The sequence below is a fragment of the Dreissena polymorpha genome, chromosome 11, assembly GCF_020536995.1.
Source record: "Dreissena polymorpha isolate Duluth1 chromosome 11, UMN_Dpol_1.0, whole genome shotgun sequence".
Lineage (NCBI taxonomy): Eukaryota > Metazoa > Mollusca > Bivalvia > Myida > Dreissenidae > Dreissena > Dreissena polymorpha.
In genome coordinates this window covers 77,959,891-77,973,137 of record NC_068365.1, presented here as the reverse complement: position 1 = coordinate 77,973,137, position 13,247 = coordinate 77,959,891, and the positions used below count along the sequence as shown (strand labels likewise).

Here is a 13,247-nt window from a genome sequence, read left to right as displayed (position 1 = left end):
AGTACTTTGGTAGGCAAAGCTCGACCGTTCTTGCATTGTGAACGCAAACATAGAACACAGTCTCCACAGTATAAACTAAATTAAACTCTGCTTTAATACTATCGCCGATATTTGAGGTCAATTAATGTATATTGCGGCATTGAACGCATATGCACAATTGTAACACAATATCTACAGTAGCAACTAAGGTATGCAGTTGACGTACGTAAACATCTATCTTTTAATACGAGAAAAAACGTCATTTCTGAATAGTGACGGCCAGAAAGCTGTGTTTTGTTCAGCGTTTGCATGATTACTCCGAACACAATGTTGAATGTTCAATCGAATAATATAGAAACAGAGATATAGTGTTGATGCACGAAAAACTGAACCAAAAGAAGTGTAACTAATTAATTACGTAATTTAGCACTGATTTCGATAATAATATACAATGTGTTGTGTTTAAGCTCTGTTCGCGCACTGTTTTTATTTATTGGGCAATAAAACAAAAGTTGTTTTGGGTGAATGGTCAAATATTTATTTCACACGTGGCTGAAAGAAAAGTATACTTCTCTACTGGTTTCGCCACGTAAGTTATTCAGATAACCAATCGTAAAATGTAAGTTCATGATGCACAGAAATCAACACATTCCCACTATATCACATTTTTATTATCATGCTGTTTTCCACCCGCCCAGCATTTTGGCACTTTAGCCAAATATCTGATTATAAAGGCGATTTCTTATCACATTATACGAAACACAAATGATAATAATTTTAATTCTTGCAGACGTTGACGAACCGTTTCGCCCCTAGACAAGTTTTGGTAGTTTAATCAGATTGTTGATTTAAAAAAACAAGAACGTCCAGATGCAATTAAAGCAGCATCTCTCAGGCGTTATCGAATGAATAAAAAAATGCTGTCTAGTTTCAAGCAAATTTACGTATTAAACTTGGCAAGTGTTTAAATAATCTGATTATAGAGGATAAAAAAAAAAAACTTTTATATTTAACATTGAATTTAGCGGTTTAATTCAAGTGATTTCAGATCATTATTATTGAAAGTCTCTTGCCAAGAGACTTGTTTGAAACTATGGATAGTGTAAGAATTAAATATATTTTAAATTCTTAAGTTTTAATTTGTTAAAATTTTAACTTGATATTTAGCGCGCTATATATTTGGCGCTTAAAGGTTTGGCGTCACGTTAACGTCGTCGCCTTTTTACGACCACGTCATACATAATAAACTTCGGGCAGTAGAAAAACAAAAGTTAACGTCAACGGCCGATTGATAAGACAAACACATATTTATTCAGGATTTGAAGCTAAATACAATATAAGACACCAAAGTTCGGTAAGAGTTTTGATATATCTTTAATTATACACTCATATTTCATTTTGTTTTAAGTTATAATTAATTACATACGATAGTTTAGTTTTATATACTATAGGATATTAGATCTACATTATTTGAAATAGGAAACATTTTTGAACATATTATCTATGTGTATGTATAAGCAATTGTAATTTGATAACGATTTGAACCTGGAATTTATTATTTTCATATCTCTATTTGTAGAGAATCGCCATGTAACGCCATTAATAAATGAATGGCCATGTTTTGCCATGATGAATAAAACAGTTGAAACCGGCGCATCTCTTGAGTGTTGAACTATAATTGACGATCCCAAATCTCGAACAGGAAGGATGTTGATTACATTTTTTATAATGGGTGTGTGCATTATTAAAGTATAGTACTATTTAATTGAATTAAATAAATATGTGTTAAATGTCATGTGTTCATAAATAATTGCATCACAGAAACATCATACATCGATTTAATTCTTACACGACATGTGCAAGGGTTCGACATAAAGTAAACGTTGATAAACGACGATGCCAATTTGAACTATAGACTTTCAGGAAAGTATAACATGTGTTTATATACAGTTTTATTATATAACAATCTGTATTGTTCCAACACTGAAGATCTCAAGCTAAAATAATTTTATTGTATTATATGTATTGTTTATACATATATTATCTTTATATATTTATCTAGTAGGGAAAGTTGTTTGTTTGATGGATGTTTAACCCTCTTCAATTTTGTTTTGGTCATATATCACTTCGAATGGTATCGTTTCAAAACTAATATGTACATTTTATGTGGCCGGGACGGGGATCAAACTCTTTCATTTGTAGTCCAGCGCTCTATCAACTGTTCTAACCGGCCATTCTAATGTTTTGCGTTATTTTGAAAAAAGAAAATGCATTCATAAAACAAAATTATTGTTATACATACATGTACCGACACAATTCAAAATATATCATTTTATTGTTATGTGCTTGCTGGTGGTGTATACATGTCTGTTATTATCAGTGAATTGATGAGATCAAACCCCGCGGCACACAATACGAACGTCGAAATAGAAATTCATATTATTTAAAACTAATGATTAAACTTGTATTTTGGCAGCTTTGCTTCAATCAACGATTCGGTGTAACGGTAAGATTATAATACGTTTTATAATAATAAATGTGCTAAATGTAATATAAGTGTAAACACGTTCAGCCTATATTTTCACATTAATACATTCCACCGTATGAATTTTACATTAGGCGTTTAATTCTTTATTTCAGACGATGTTAAAAATACAATTCATTACTTCAATAAAACATATCATATAACTGATTGTTGTTATAAATGCTATATATAGACAGAGATTCATAATCAGAGACAGAAATGAAATGTGACGTATTCCTATTTATAAATTTTACTGGTATATGCATGTTGTTTTTTTACATTCAGACTGCAAAGACGATGAGAAGATCGACTGTATAATGTTAACTTCAATGTTCAACATATGCAATGTCAACATTGAAAACGCTGCAAAGCTATGCCGGCAAACCTGCAATTTGTGTTATTACCGTAAGCATTTATTCCATTTCTTTACAAAATCTTTTATAAATGCGAAATACATCTAACATGACGGGTATTTACAAATGCGATTCGATCTGATTGACAAATATTGATTATGCGACAATAGTTGTAGACGTATATTAAGATAATTTATAGGAATCAGATAGCATACATATACATCTGAAAACAAAAAACTGCCACAATGTTTTCATTAGTCGTTATTTCGGGGACATTTTACAAAGAAATCGGCATTCGAAAAATCGATTTTTTTTTCTTGAATAAAAAGATTGCCAATACATGCCCTTTCAAAATTCCCGATATCGAGTTCTGTATAACCAGGGTACAGGATCACGTGACTGAAGGGGGTTCAAAATGAACGTTAATGGATGTTAACACACCGGTATGTGGTGCTTGTCTTCAAATAACTTCTTAAAACAATGTTTCTAAAGAATTTCAACTAGTTCATGTAAAGCAGTTTGTATGCTGCTTACGGCAATGTGAAATACATCAGAATTACTTTATTTAATGAGCCTGTGTTCTTGGCCAATAATTCGATGAGCAACGCATTCATGTTCACGGTTATGCATGCGACGTGAAATTTTGGCACCGATTTCTGCCCGTGTGTAAATCCCACTGAACCCCGTTTATCCTGCACCCTAATTACTTGCTTCTATTTAAACAACGAATCGAGAACGAGGCTGACAACGTGAAACCTGTGGTCACCTATATAGGTGCATTATAATGTTTATTTGGAACATGTTATATAAAATTAAAATAAAACGTCCTTTAATTTATCGTTAGACGGTTCAGTGTTTAAGTAACTTAAGTTTGTTTTAATATGTTTCGAATACGAAATATATAAAAACGATCGAAAACATCTTCCTTTGATAATGAAACTGTGATATACGTCATGATTTTGTGGAAAAATCCTGTCAGATAATAATTGTATGCCTATCAAAAAGAATGCATTTTGTCATATTAGTTAACATAATTTATGATGCTATGAGAATGGAACTTGCGTACGCATAGTTCAGGTACGTTAAGGTAATGCACTTAACCTTTATATAACTGCTGTTATCGTTTATCAAACTGTTTGTGATACTAAAGTATGTGAGATGTGTTTTATCATATATTCGAATTTGTACACACAAATAAGCACGCGTTAAAGTCTTAATAGTTTGCGGGATACAACGGAACTTAAGAAAATTTGCTTTTTGTTGTGTTTGTTTTTGTACTATTAAAACTATACTTATGATAAACAATGCAATTGTTTAGTGTCCTATTATAAATTACTTAAGGATATCGACTAGATAGCCTTGGCCAGTTAGTTTTTACTCAAATGTGGTAACCCATACCCAGTGAAATTATTCAAATAAAACACCAGCGAGCCTACACTTAACGTCAATCGCATCAATAAGTGAACAATAAAAATCACTTATATTTGCTTCTTAGGAATATTTAAATGCATACAAATAAGTTTTTATTTATATAATTAAACAAACATTATTAGAAAAAATAACGCATTACTTAACACTCGACAATAAAAAGTATATTTTGTCATACAATGTCATTATTGTTGAGACATTGACACCTTGATTAATGCACTAATTGGTATGATTCCATGTTGTTCACGTAATTGCCACGTGTCATCCTCCAATAACTACCCATCGTTTTGCAAAATGGTCACACAAAGGTAATTTTTTTTTTCAGCTTATGATTAAATAACTTTTGGCACAAGATTTATAGAATTCCAGTATGACGACTGTTACTGAAAATACCGGTACACGTTTATTTTTCAATGTTTCTCATTAACGACACTTTATAAATAAAATAAAAGCTATCATTATGTGTCTTTGAATTTCTATTTTGTTTATAAAAAAATAAATTTAACGAACAATTCTTAATAATAAACCTAAAATGACCGCTAAATATGTGCAAACCATTATCAATCAGTGAAAATGCACATGGCGAGCCTTTATTTGAAATCTCCGAAAAAAAATATCGTCACGATAATCTCTTATCAGGAATGTGAAACTCCTATTTTCGCATGTTTTTCTTTTTATTTTGAAGTATGACCTTTTGTCCTGAAAGGCAATTACTTCCGTGTATTTAAGTTCCAACTATATATAAACCAATTAAAACATCAGCAAATGGCAACTGGGCCGAGTGGTCATCATGGTCAGCTTGCTCCGTCACGTGTGGCAACACATCGCTGACAAGATCTAGAACATGCACCAACCCTCCTCCAGAAAAGCATGGCAAGGACTGTGAGGGGTCTCACGAAGATAACAAACAGTGCGTGTTGGGGCCCTGTCCGGGTAAGCATATATTGTTCTTGTTTCGAAGTGTTAATTTTTCAAAAATTCTCCGTGTTTTTTATTTAAGTATGTGTATGTGATATCAGGTATTTCGTTCGCATGGTTGCCACATTTATAGTAAAAACACTAATCGACAATACAACACGAATCGTGTAATGACGACATTTCGAAATAATATTAAACTTTTTAAAATCAAGGATAACATAGTGTATCCATTTTTAACCAAACATTGTGGTTGCTAAAACGAAATTAATTGGCTACTACTACTACCCGTTATACCACTACTACTAGTTATAATAGTTATAGAAATAATGCTGATAATATTAAAAATAATAATAACAATAATAGTGATAATATTCTTACTGTTATAATAATAATAATAATAATAATCATAATTATAATAATAATAGTACTAATAACAGTAATAGTAATACTAATAATTATAATAATTATAATAATAATCATAATTATTATTATGGTATTATCTTACTTGGAATATCAATACTGCATTTTAAAATGAAAATAAAAGTTTGCTCATTTTTTTAATTTAAATAAATAATTCATAGTTGACGGCAACTGGACTGATTGGTCAATTTGGTCAGCGTGTACGATCACATGTGGTAATACCACGCAAACAAGAACTAGAACATGTACTAATCCTCCACCTTCCCACAACGGTACGGACTGCGAAGGGACTTCGGAAGATTACCAGCCATGCCTTCGAGAACCTTGTCCAGGTATATGTACACAGAACAGTTTTTAATATAGACTTAATGATATTATAACACAATAACAACGTTAAAGCATATTTCTGTTAATATTTTGTGTTTTTGTTTCTTATGTTGTGGTGTCATTTGCCTATAAAAACTATTTAACAGTGTCAAGTGTATACTTTTTGTAAATAAGAACTAATCATTATTATTAGTTGACGGCAACTGGACTGATTGGTCAAGCTGGTCAACATGTTCTATCACATGTGGAAGCGGCACGCATTTTAGAATAAGAACGTGTACCAACCCTCTACCTGCACACAACGGCACAGAATGCGAAGGTGCATCGGAGGATAATAAGTCCTGCGTGCATGAACCATGTCGAGGTATGCATTATGGTTGGAAGATGTCAAATATAGAGTTCATAGTGAAGTATAAAATTAAATATTATGCGCTTAATCAAATACTGAAATTTGCATAAAATACTTCATATTAATACCTGCACTAATAACACATTACAAAGTAGCAAACTTTGTAGTATGAACAAATGCTGTTTTAACATATAATTTAGTAGCCTATATGTACAGCTATATAAATCACATATTACAACATAAATAACGTCTACATAAACTGTATCTTTCCACGTAGGCTGGGGACAATGGAATGAATGGGGTTCATGTTCCTCGACGTGTGGTGTAGGAATACAACATCGAAATAGATCTTGTCACACGCCTATCTACACAAGTATAGATGATATCTGTGTTGGCGATTATACAGACGTACAAATATGTATGCCACGCGCATGCGCAGGTATAATTCGTTCATTAAAGGAACAGATAAAGGTCTGATACTGAGATTGGTACTTCTTATGCCGACTTTTACTGTTATTTCCTCCCCCACCTGATCACTGTAATATATGTCGAACGGTTACACTTTCTTACATTTGCTTATTTCTCTCACAGTTGTTAATCAATATGACACTCATTTCGTTAGTTATTTTGATTGCGATGTGCAAATGTATTTTATATTGCGTTGGAAAAAACAGTAATTAACGAGTTAAAATATTGTGTTCAAGTGTTTAATACTATGTGAACATATATTCTAACTTTTACCAAATTTTGTTTCAGCAGCTCAGTAATTTACATGTGCGTCTAAGTTTGAAAAAGATACTTTTTACATACTTTAGTTGTAAGCGACACTGTTTAAAATTGTTATACACTTGGTTTATTGCATACAATCTGCGACGTTTTTTTCTATTGAACATGCATTACCAAGGTTCAATACAATGACAGATGGCGGTTGGTCATCTTGGAGCCCCTGGAGCACATGTTCAGCCTCGTGTTTTGGCGGAAACCGTCAACGTTACCGCAGTTGTACGAGCCCGCCACCATCTCCGTTCGGACAGCAGTGCGTCGGACAGAGTGTGGATGTAGACTCATGTAACACGCACGACTGTACAGGTAAACAAACCTATGAGCTGATACGGAAACATGTATTATCATAAATATACATTTAACTTATTGTTCAGCCATACTTTGTTATGCTTTTATTATATCTATTTACACATATTTTTATTTATTAACACATATAGAAAACAGTTAAAACGGGGTAATGACTACAGAAGAATTATCAGGACAAAACTTTTACTTACTCTTTGATAAAAGCTAAGTGACTATAATATACAGGGCGATGTATACAAAACGACATTTAACATAGAACAACAAACCAAAGAGCTACGTTAACCGCATTGGAGCGATCAAATAAAGCATATTTGTTTTCAGCAAGATTGAATGCATTTAAAACTTAAACTTCTCTTTAGTATATTAAATAATCCTTAAATTGGTATAAATGTTATTCAATCGACATCAGAATAAACAACAGAAAAAAATATCAAACGATTAATTAGAGTAATTATGGCGTCATTTTCTTTAAACGGTCATTCTAAAAACTCATTACTTATATACGTTGGTCGCAAAGCTCGGCAATCCTCACATATTTCCCAAAATAAATCACATATTCATATTATTTCACACGAGTGAAAATAATTATTAACGTGTTATCATCGCAATGTAAAATATATTTTTATAACAGTTGGGGGATGGTCAGCTTGGAGTGCTTGGGGCTGGTGTACGGTCGCTTGTGGCGGCGGAAACTATCAGCGTCGCCGTGCATGTGACAGCCCGACACCTTCCCCGTTTGGGCGACCGTGTGATGGACCAAATATAGAAACTGGCTCCTGTTACACCCATGGCTGTGGAGGTAATAAAAGTTAGATGTTAAATACAAACGATGTCTACATACAATAGTATCCGTTTTGCTTTGCAACAAATGCATGGTATGGCAATACTATTTTCTAGAAATATCGAATAAATTTATGTATTAGGTTGGCACATGCAGTTAGCTAATCGTCTGTTTTATCTGAAACATGTACGGATAATCACGTTTGTCTTGTGAAACAGGGGGATGGTTCTTCATACTATACGTTGCCATTATTAAATTAACAGAAAGTTAATCATGGTGCAATCAGTTTTATCGGATTGTCGAAAAAAAAGTAATACCCTGTTTGTGATTATCTCGACCAGCATTTTGCTATCAAGTTATACTTAATAGAATACACGGTATCGTAGGTATATTGTGTACACATCTGCATGTCTTCCTTGTAATTTTAAAAGTAAACAGACACAATAACACAAATGTATTATAATCACATTTGAAATGCCCCTCATAGTCAGTAGGAAGAGAGCTTTCCAGAACGGAAAATGTGGCGAGTCACCAAAGCTTTGACTTGTGTTAGTATTTTTAGAAATTCGTTACAAAATCGGGATTTTTTTAAGGGTTCAGCAGAAAAAGCCGCTTCAAAAAGGTTTTATGTAAAAAAGATTTATTTTCTCAAAACGTGGTGACATTTTGTTATTATCAATAATGCTGTGTTTAAAGTTTATGCTTTATTCATAGAAAATAAAAGTACCGTGTTTCCCGAATTAGAAATTTTAATGTTAACATTCGGAATGTTAAATGTGCATTTATTTTTCATTTCTTATAAAATCGATTACAGTTAAGCGTAAATGGAATTAATGTTGTATACATACGTCAACGCAATAAAACATGACTTTTATGTGTCATGTTTTAGATTATAGTAAGAATATAAGATCAATACAACTTTCCAAACGATATCTTTGTAATAAATAAAGCAGTTAGTTATTTTGCCCTGACAGTAATTATACTTATATCAAATTGAATGTTATTTTTGTTAGTAAATGTATAAAATTTGAACAACGATACTGATACAAAAAAACGGTTCTCTTCATACAATTTGCATTTTGGGAGACGTTTCTAATCACACAAAAATAAAAAAGAATTAGTGTGTTCAATCATTTGTTGCTCATAGAAACACGTTGTAAACATTTGAATAAACAAGTATCCGAATATTGTTTAATATATGTATGAAACATTAAATATTACACAATATTATTATAATGAAAAGTTTTAGTATCAGAAAATATCAAGAAAGTTTCTTTCCAAACTAAAAGCTTACGAAGATCAAAATTGCAAATTATATTATTTCAATAAACATATATTAATGTATCTAATTAAAATGCAACTTCATTTAAAATTCCGTATAATATTGTCAATACTGTTTTGTTACAAGTGTGGTAGACTTTGCAAATTTCTTGAAGACATATTGTAAAAACATAATTCTTATTATCTCGGTATATTGTTGTTCCTTCACAAAATGCATATGTTGAATACATTAAATGATAATATTGGTTTATTTAATATGTTCTCTAATAGCTGGAAATAAACAGTACAACAATAAATTATAGTACAAAATAAATCTTAAGATTTACTTTAAATTTATAATGTTATATATTTAAATGTTGGTATTCAAATGGTATAGCATTGTATGTATGTATACATTATTGCACGGCACTTATGATGTGTACAGCATAGCATAATAAAACTTATAAACCATGTTTTTTCATTTAGGTGAAAATTTATTGCATGAATGTGTTCACATACTTACAAACAGAAAAGCATATTCTTGATATTCAAACTTAAAATATGCAATTAAGTATCAATTTAAAGCCCCACACCTTGAAAGGAAAGTAAATTTAAGTATAAACAAGAAACATATTTTATCTATGCCAATTAGTATATATCTGGTGGTTACAGGGTTGAAATCCGTCTTTTTGCGTTTTAAAACTTTAAAATAATCGCGTTTGTTGAAATGAACTTATACGTCTACAAATCCTTCTCTCGGTTTTAAAAGCGGTACCGTTTGAAATATAATTAATCACTTGCTAACTAGGCTTTAGATTTAATTTTATCTATTCCAAATAGAATATATCTTGTAGTTACAAGGTAGAAATCCGTCTTTTTTTGCGCTTTAAAACTAAAAAATAAATGCGTTTGTTGAAATGGAAGTATACGCATAGAAATCCTACTTTCGGTTTTAATATATAAAAAAAAATACTTGCTAACTAGGCTAAAGATTTAATTTTATATATGCCAATTAGAATATATCTGTTAGTTACAAGTTAGAAATCCGTCTTTTTGCGCTTTAAAACTTAAAAAAAACTTAATCGCGTTTGTCAAAATGGACGTATACGTATAGAAATCCTACTTTCGGTTTTAAATTAAAAAAATAAATAAATTACTTGCTAACTATGCTATAGATTTAATGACAATTTTGCACACGTTCAAATAGCATCTATATGTATTGATTAACATGTATTTTATTTCAAGGCGTGTGGCTTTAATAAGGAGAATAACAATTGTTGTAAGTCTACTCTTAACGTTTTCAACACAAATTCAGGTATGGCATATTTTAATTCTGTCACATTTCAACTTAACAAATATATTGTTTAATTTAAAACAACAATACAACAATACTTGAACTTGTTTAATGGATAATTGATGTTATTGAATGTTACTTTTTATTTTAAAGAACATTTTCTAGACAAGAATATACTAATATATTGCAGTCTTTTACGTAGCAACACAACTACCTTGTCAAACTACTAATACAAGTTTATTATCCGAAAAAATGGATGCATAAATCAATTAAATTGTCTGCCTAGAAGTGCATCCAAAAAACTGTCCAGACTGTAACGTTTTCAAGTATTGTGGTATAAACATATATTGGTAATATGATAATATAAAGTACAGTATGTCTATATGGATCAAATCTTTCGCTAGCAAAACATATGTCTAACCCATAGGTTGTGATAATGCTCAGAATTTAATTATCAAACACATGACTTACAATTTATGATGTGATTATATGCTCATACTGTGTGATCGGTAACTATATGTTGATCGCTTCTGTTAAAGTTCATTGACGGAATTATTACATTATTGTTATTATGTAATGCATTTTTTTCGATCATTATTATTTCTCACTCATTTTGGGCTTCTCCGCTTGTTTTCATGATTTTTTGTTCATGTACATTTGTGTATGTTTTGTTTACTTGTGAGTGTGGGCACGTGTGTATGGGAGTGGGCGTATTCGCGCGTGATTGTGGGGGGGGGGGGAGAGAGTTTGTGTGTGTGCTTGTGGGCGTGCGTGTTTATTTTTGCATTTTCCTTTGCCTTCTTTTTTGTTTATTTCTGGTGAAAATATATTGTCCTCGTGTGCCTAATACGGCGTATTGGATTGAAATAAACACTTCTATATACATACCATATTAAAACCGGTCACAACCGTAATTGAATAATGCATTAAGAAACTAAAAATGCAACTGGTCATTGTATTTACAATGCAATCAATGATGGTGACTATAATCTATGTCAGAACAAACAATAGACAGATATATACTTGTAATGTTTAATTCAAATATCGAGGTTCAAGGACCTGTATCCCATATAAGAAGAACGTATTTGATTTTGTTAAAGGGACTGTCCAACAGATTTAAGCGTCGTTCGACGCGAATCCATATTTTTGGAAACTACGAGGATTACTTATATAGCTAAACAATACTTTGGCATTTGACGTGAGCGTGGAATGTCGAGTGGTAAAGTCGGGAGACAGTTTACTCCAAGCTTCCACGACGCTGGGGGTCAGTGGTTCGAGCCCTGTGGAGGTTAACGTTTTTTCTTCTTTTTTTTTAAATTGTATCCTTATTTTTTACTGGAGATTTTTAGTTCAAATGTTTAAATTTATCAATATAAAGCTATTAAGGCAGTTAATGACAAGCTTTAATACATGCCAAAATCGGTTGGACGGCCCCTTTAAAGTCTGCCATGATAAACACTCGGGCTTACAGTTTTAAAACCTGTTTACGTATTTTCACTATTCCAAGAGTGTCGTGTAAAGTTAAATGTATAATCTATCTATCTATCTTCCAGTAAGGTCAAACCCCTTCTGGGGACATAGACCTGTCGCGCGTCAACCGACAAGAATGTTAGTAAGACTAAAATCAAAATAAGAAAAGAGAGAAAGAAGTGTGTTATTTTTTTTAAACAGGTTAAAAACAGATCAGGTATTCTTATGGTGAAATATGTTCAACCCGGCTAACAGCCAGGCTGAACTCGGGTCCAGGGAGGGTGACAATATTAGGAGGTAGAGCATTCTAGTGGATGAAGGAACACTTATGATAATCAGTTGTGGTTTGAATATTATGGAATGCTTTTGTATGGGAGGTTTTTGATGGTCTAGTGATAGGCTTGAGGTAGTCAGGTATAGGAATGGCTACCTGGTTATGCAAGATGTTGTGAAACATAACCAGGCGCTGGTCAATACGGCGGAGGTCAAGGCGTCGCCAATTTAAGGAAGAAATCATGTCCGTGACACTGGACAGCCTACTGAAGACCTGTTTGGCCCAACGGGCATCCCTACGCTGAACTGACTCAAGTTGTTCAATGCAAGTCGCGGTATGCGGGGACCACACAGAGGAGCTGTACTCCAGCTGGGGTCTGACCAGTGTTTTGTATGCGGTGGATTTGAGTTCTGGAGAATGTACTTTTAGGTTGCGTCTGAGAAAACCTAGTGTTTGATTTGCTTTTTTTGTGATGTTGTCGATGTGGTTATTGAAAGAAAGGTCATGGGATATAGTGACGCCGAGGTATTTAGCAGAAGGGACAGATTCTAGAATGGTGTTATGTAATAGATATTGTGTTGGTATGACTGTTTTGTGTTTTGTGATTTGGATGACTTGGCATTTTGATGGATTGAATTGCATATTCCACGTTGTTCCCCATTGTTCGAGCTGTTGTAGATCTTGTTGGAGTAGGCTAGAGTGTGATGCAACAGTGAGGGAGAGATAGATGGCAGTATCATCAGCAAAAAGTCTTACTTTAGAGGTGCGGACATATTCAGGA

The 13,247-nt window shown here is 32.6% G+C and overlaps 1 protein-coding gene across 2 annotated transcripts; it reads left to right on the top strand.

Annotated features, from left to right (window-relative positions):
- The first annotated feature begins 275 nt into the window (after positions 1–275).
- On the top strand, positions 276–6,790 carry LOC127851807 (thrombospondin-1-like). 2 transcript variants are annotated; one of them, XM_052385696.1, is made up of 8 exons: positions 992–1,333; positions 1,559–1,711; positions 2,456–2,485; positions 2,789–2,908; positions 5,047–5,217; positions 5,784–5,954; positions 6,143–6,313; positions 6,576–6,790. In XM_052385696.1, exons 2-8 carry the CDS (start codon positions 1,687–1,689, stop codon positions 6,773–6,775), a joined length of 888 nt encoding a protein of 295 aa, XP_052241656.1. In that variant the 5' UTR covers positions 992–1,333; positions 1,559–1,686; the 3' UTR covers positions 6,776–6,790. The 2 variants fall into 2 exon arrangements, with proteins under 2 accessions (XP_052241658.1, XP_052241656.1); XM_052385698.1 differs by lacking the exon at positions 5,784–5,954 and having other exon boundaries at positions 276–1,333.
- The last annotated feature ends 6,457 nt before the right edge of the window (positions 6,791–13,247 follow it).

What these genes read in the sequence shown, in the direction of transcription:
- LOC127851807 (XM_052385696.1), top strand. Translation starts at nt 1,687, where the DNA reads ATGTTGATTACATTTTTTATAATGG. An exon ending in GATTACATTTTTTATAATGG is followed by an intron (nt 1,712 to 2,455) that starts GTGTGTGCATTA and finishes GTATTTTGGCAG; the next exon opens with CTTTGCTTCAATCAACGATT. An exon ending in CCTTCGAGAACCTTGTCCAG is followed by an intron (nt 5,955 to 6,142) that starts GTATATGTACAC and finishes CATTATTATTAG; the next exon opens with TTGACGGCAACTGGACTGAT.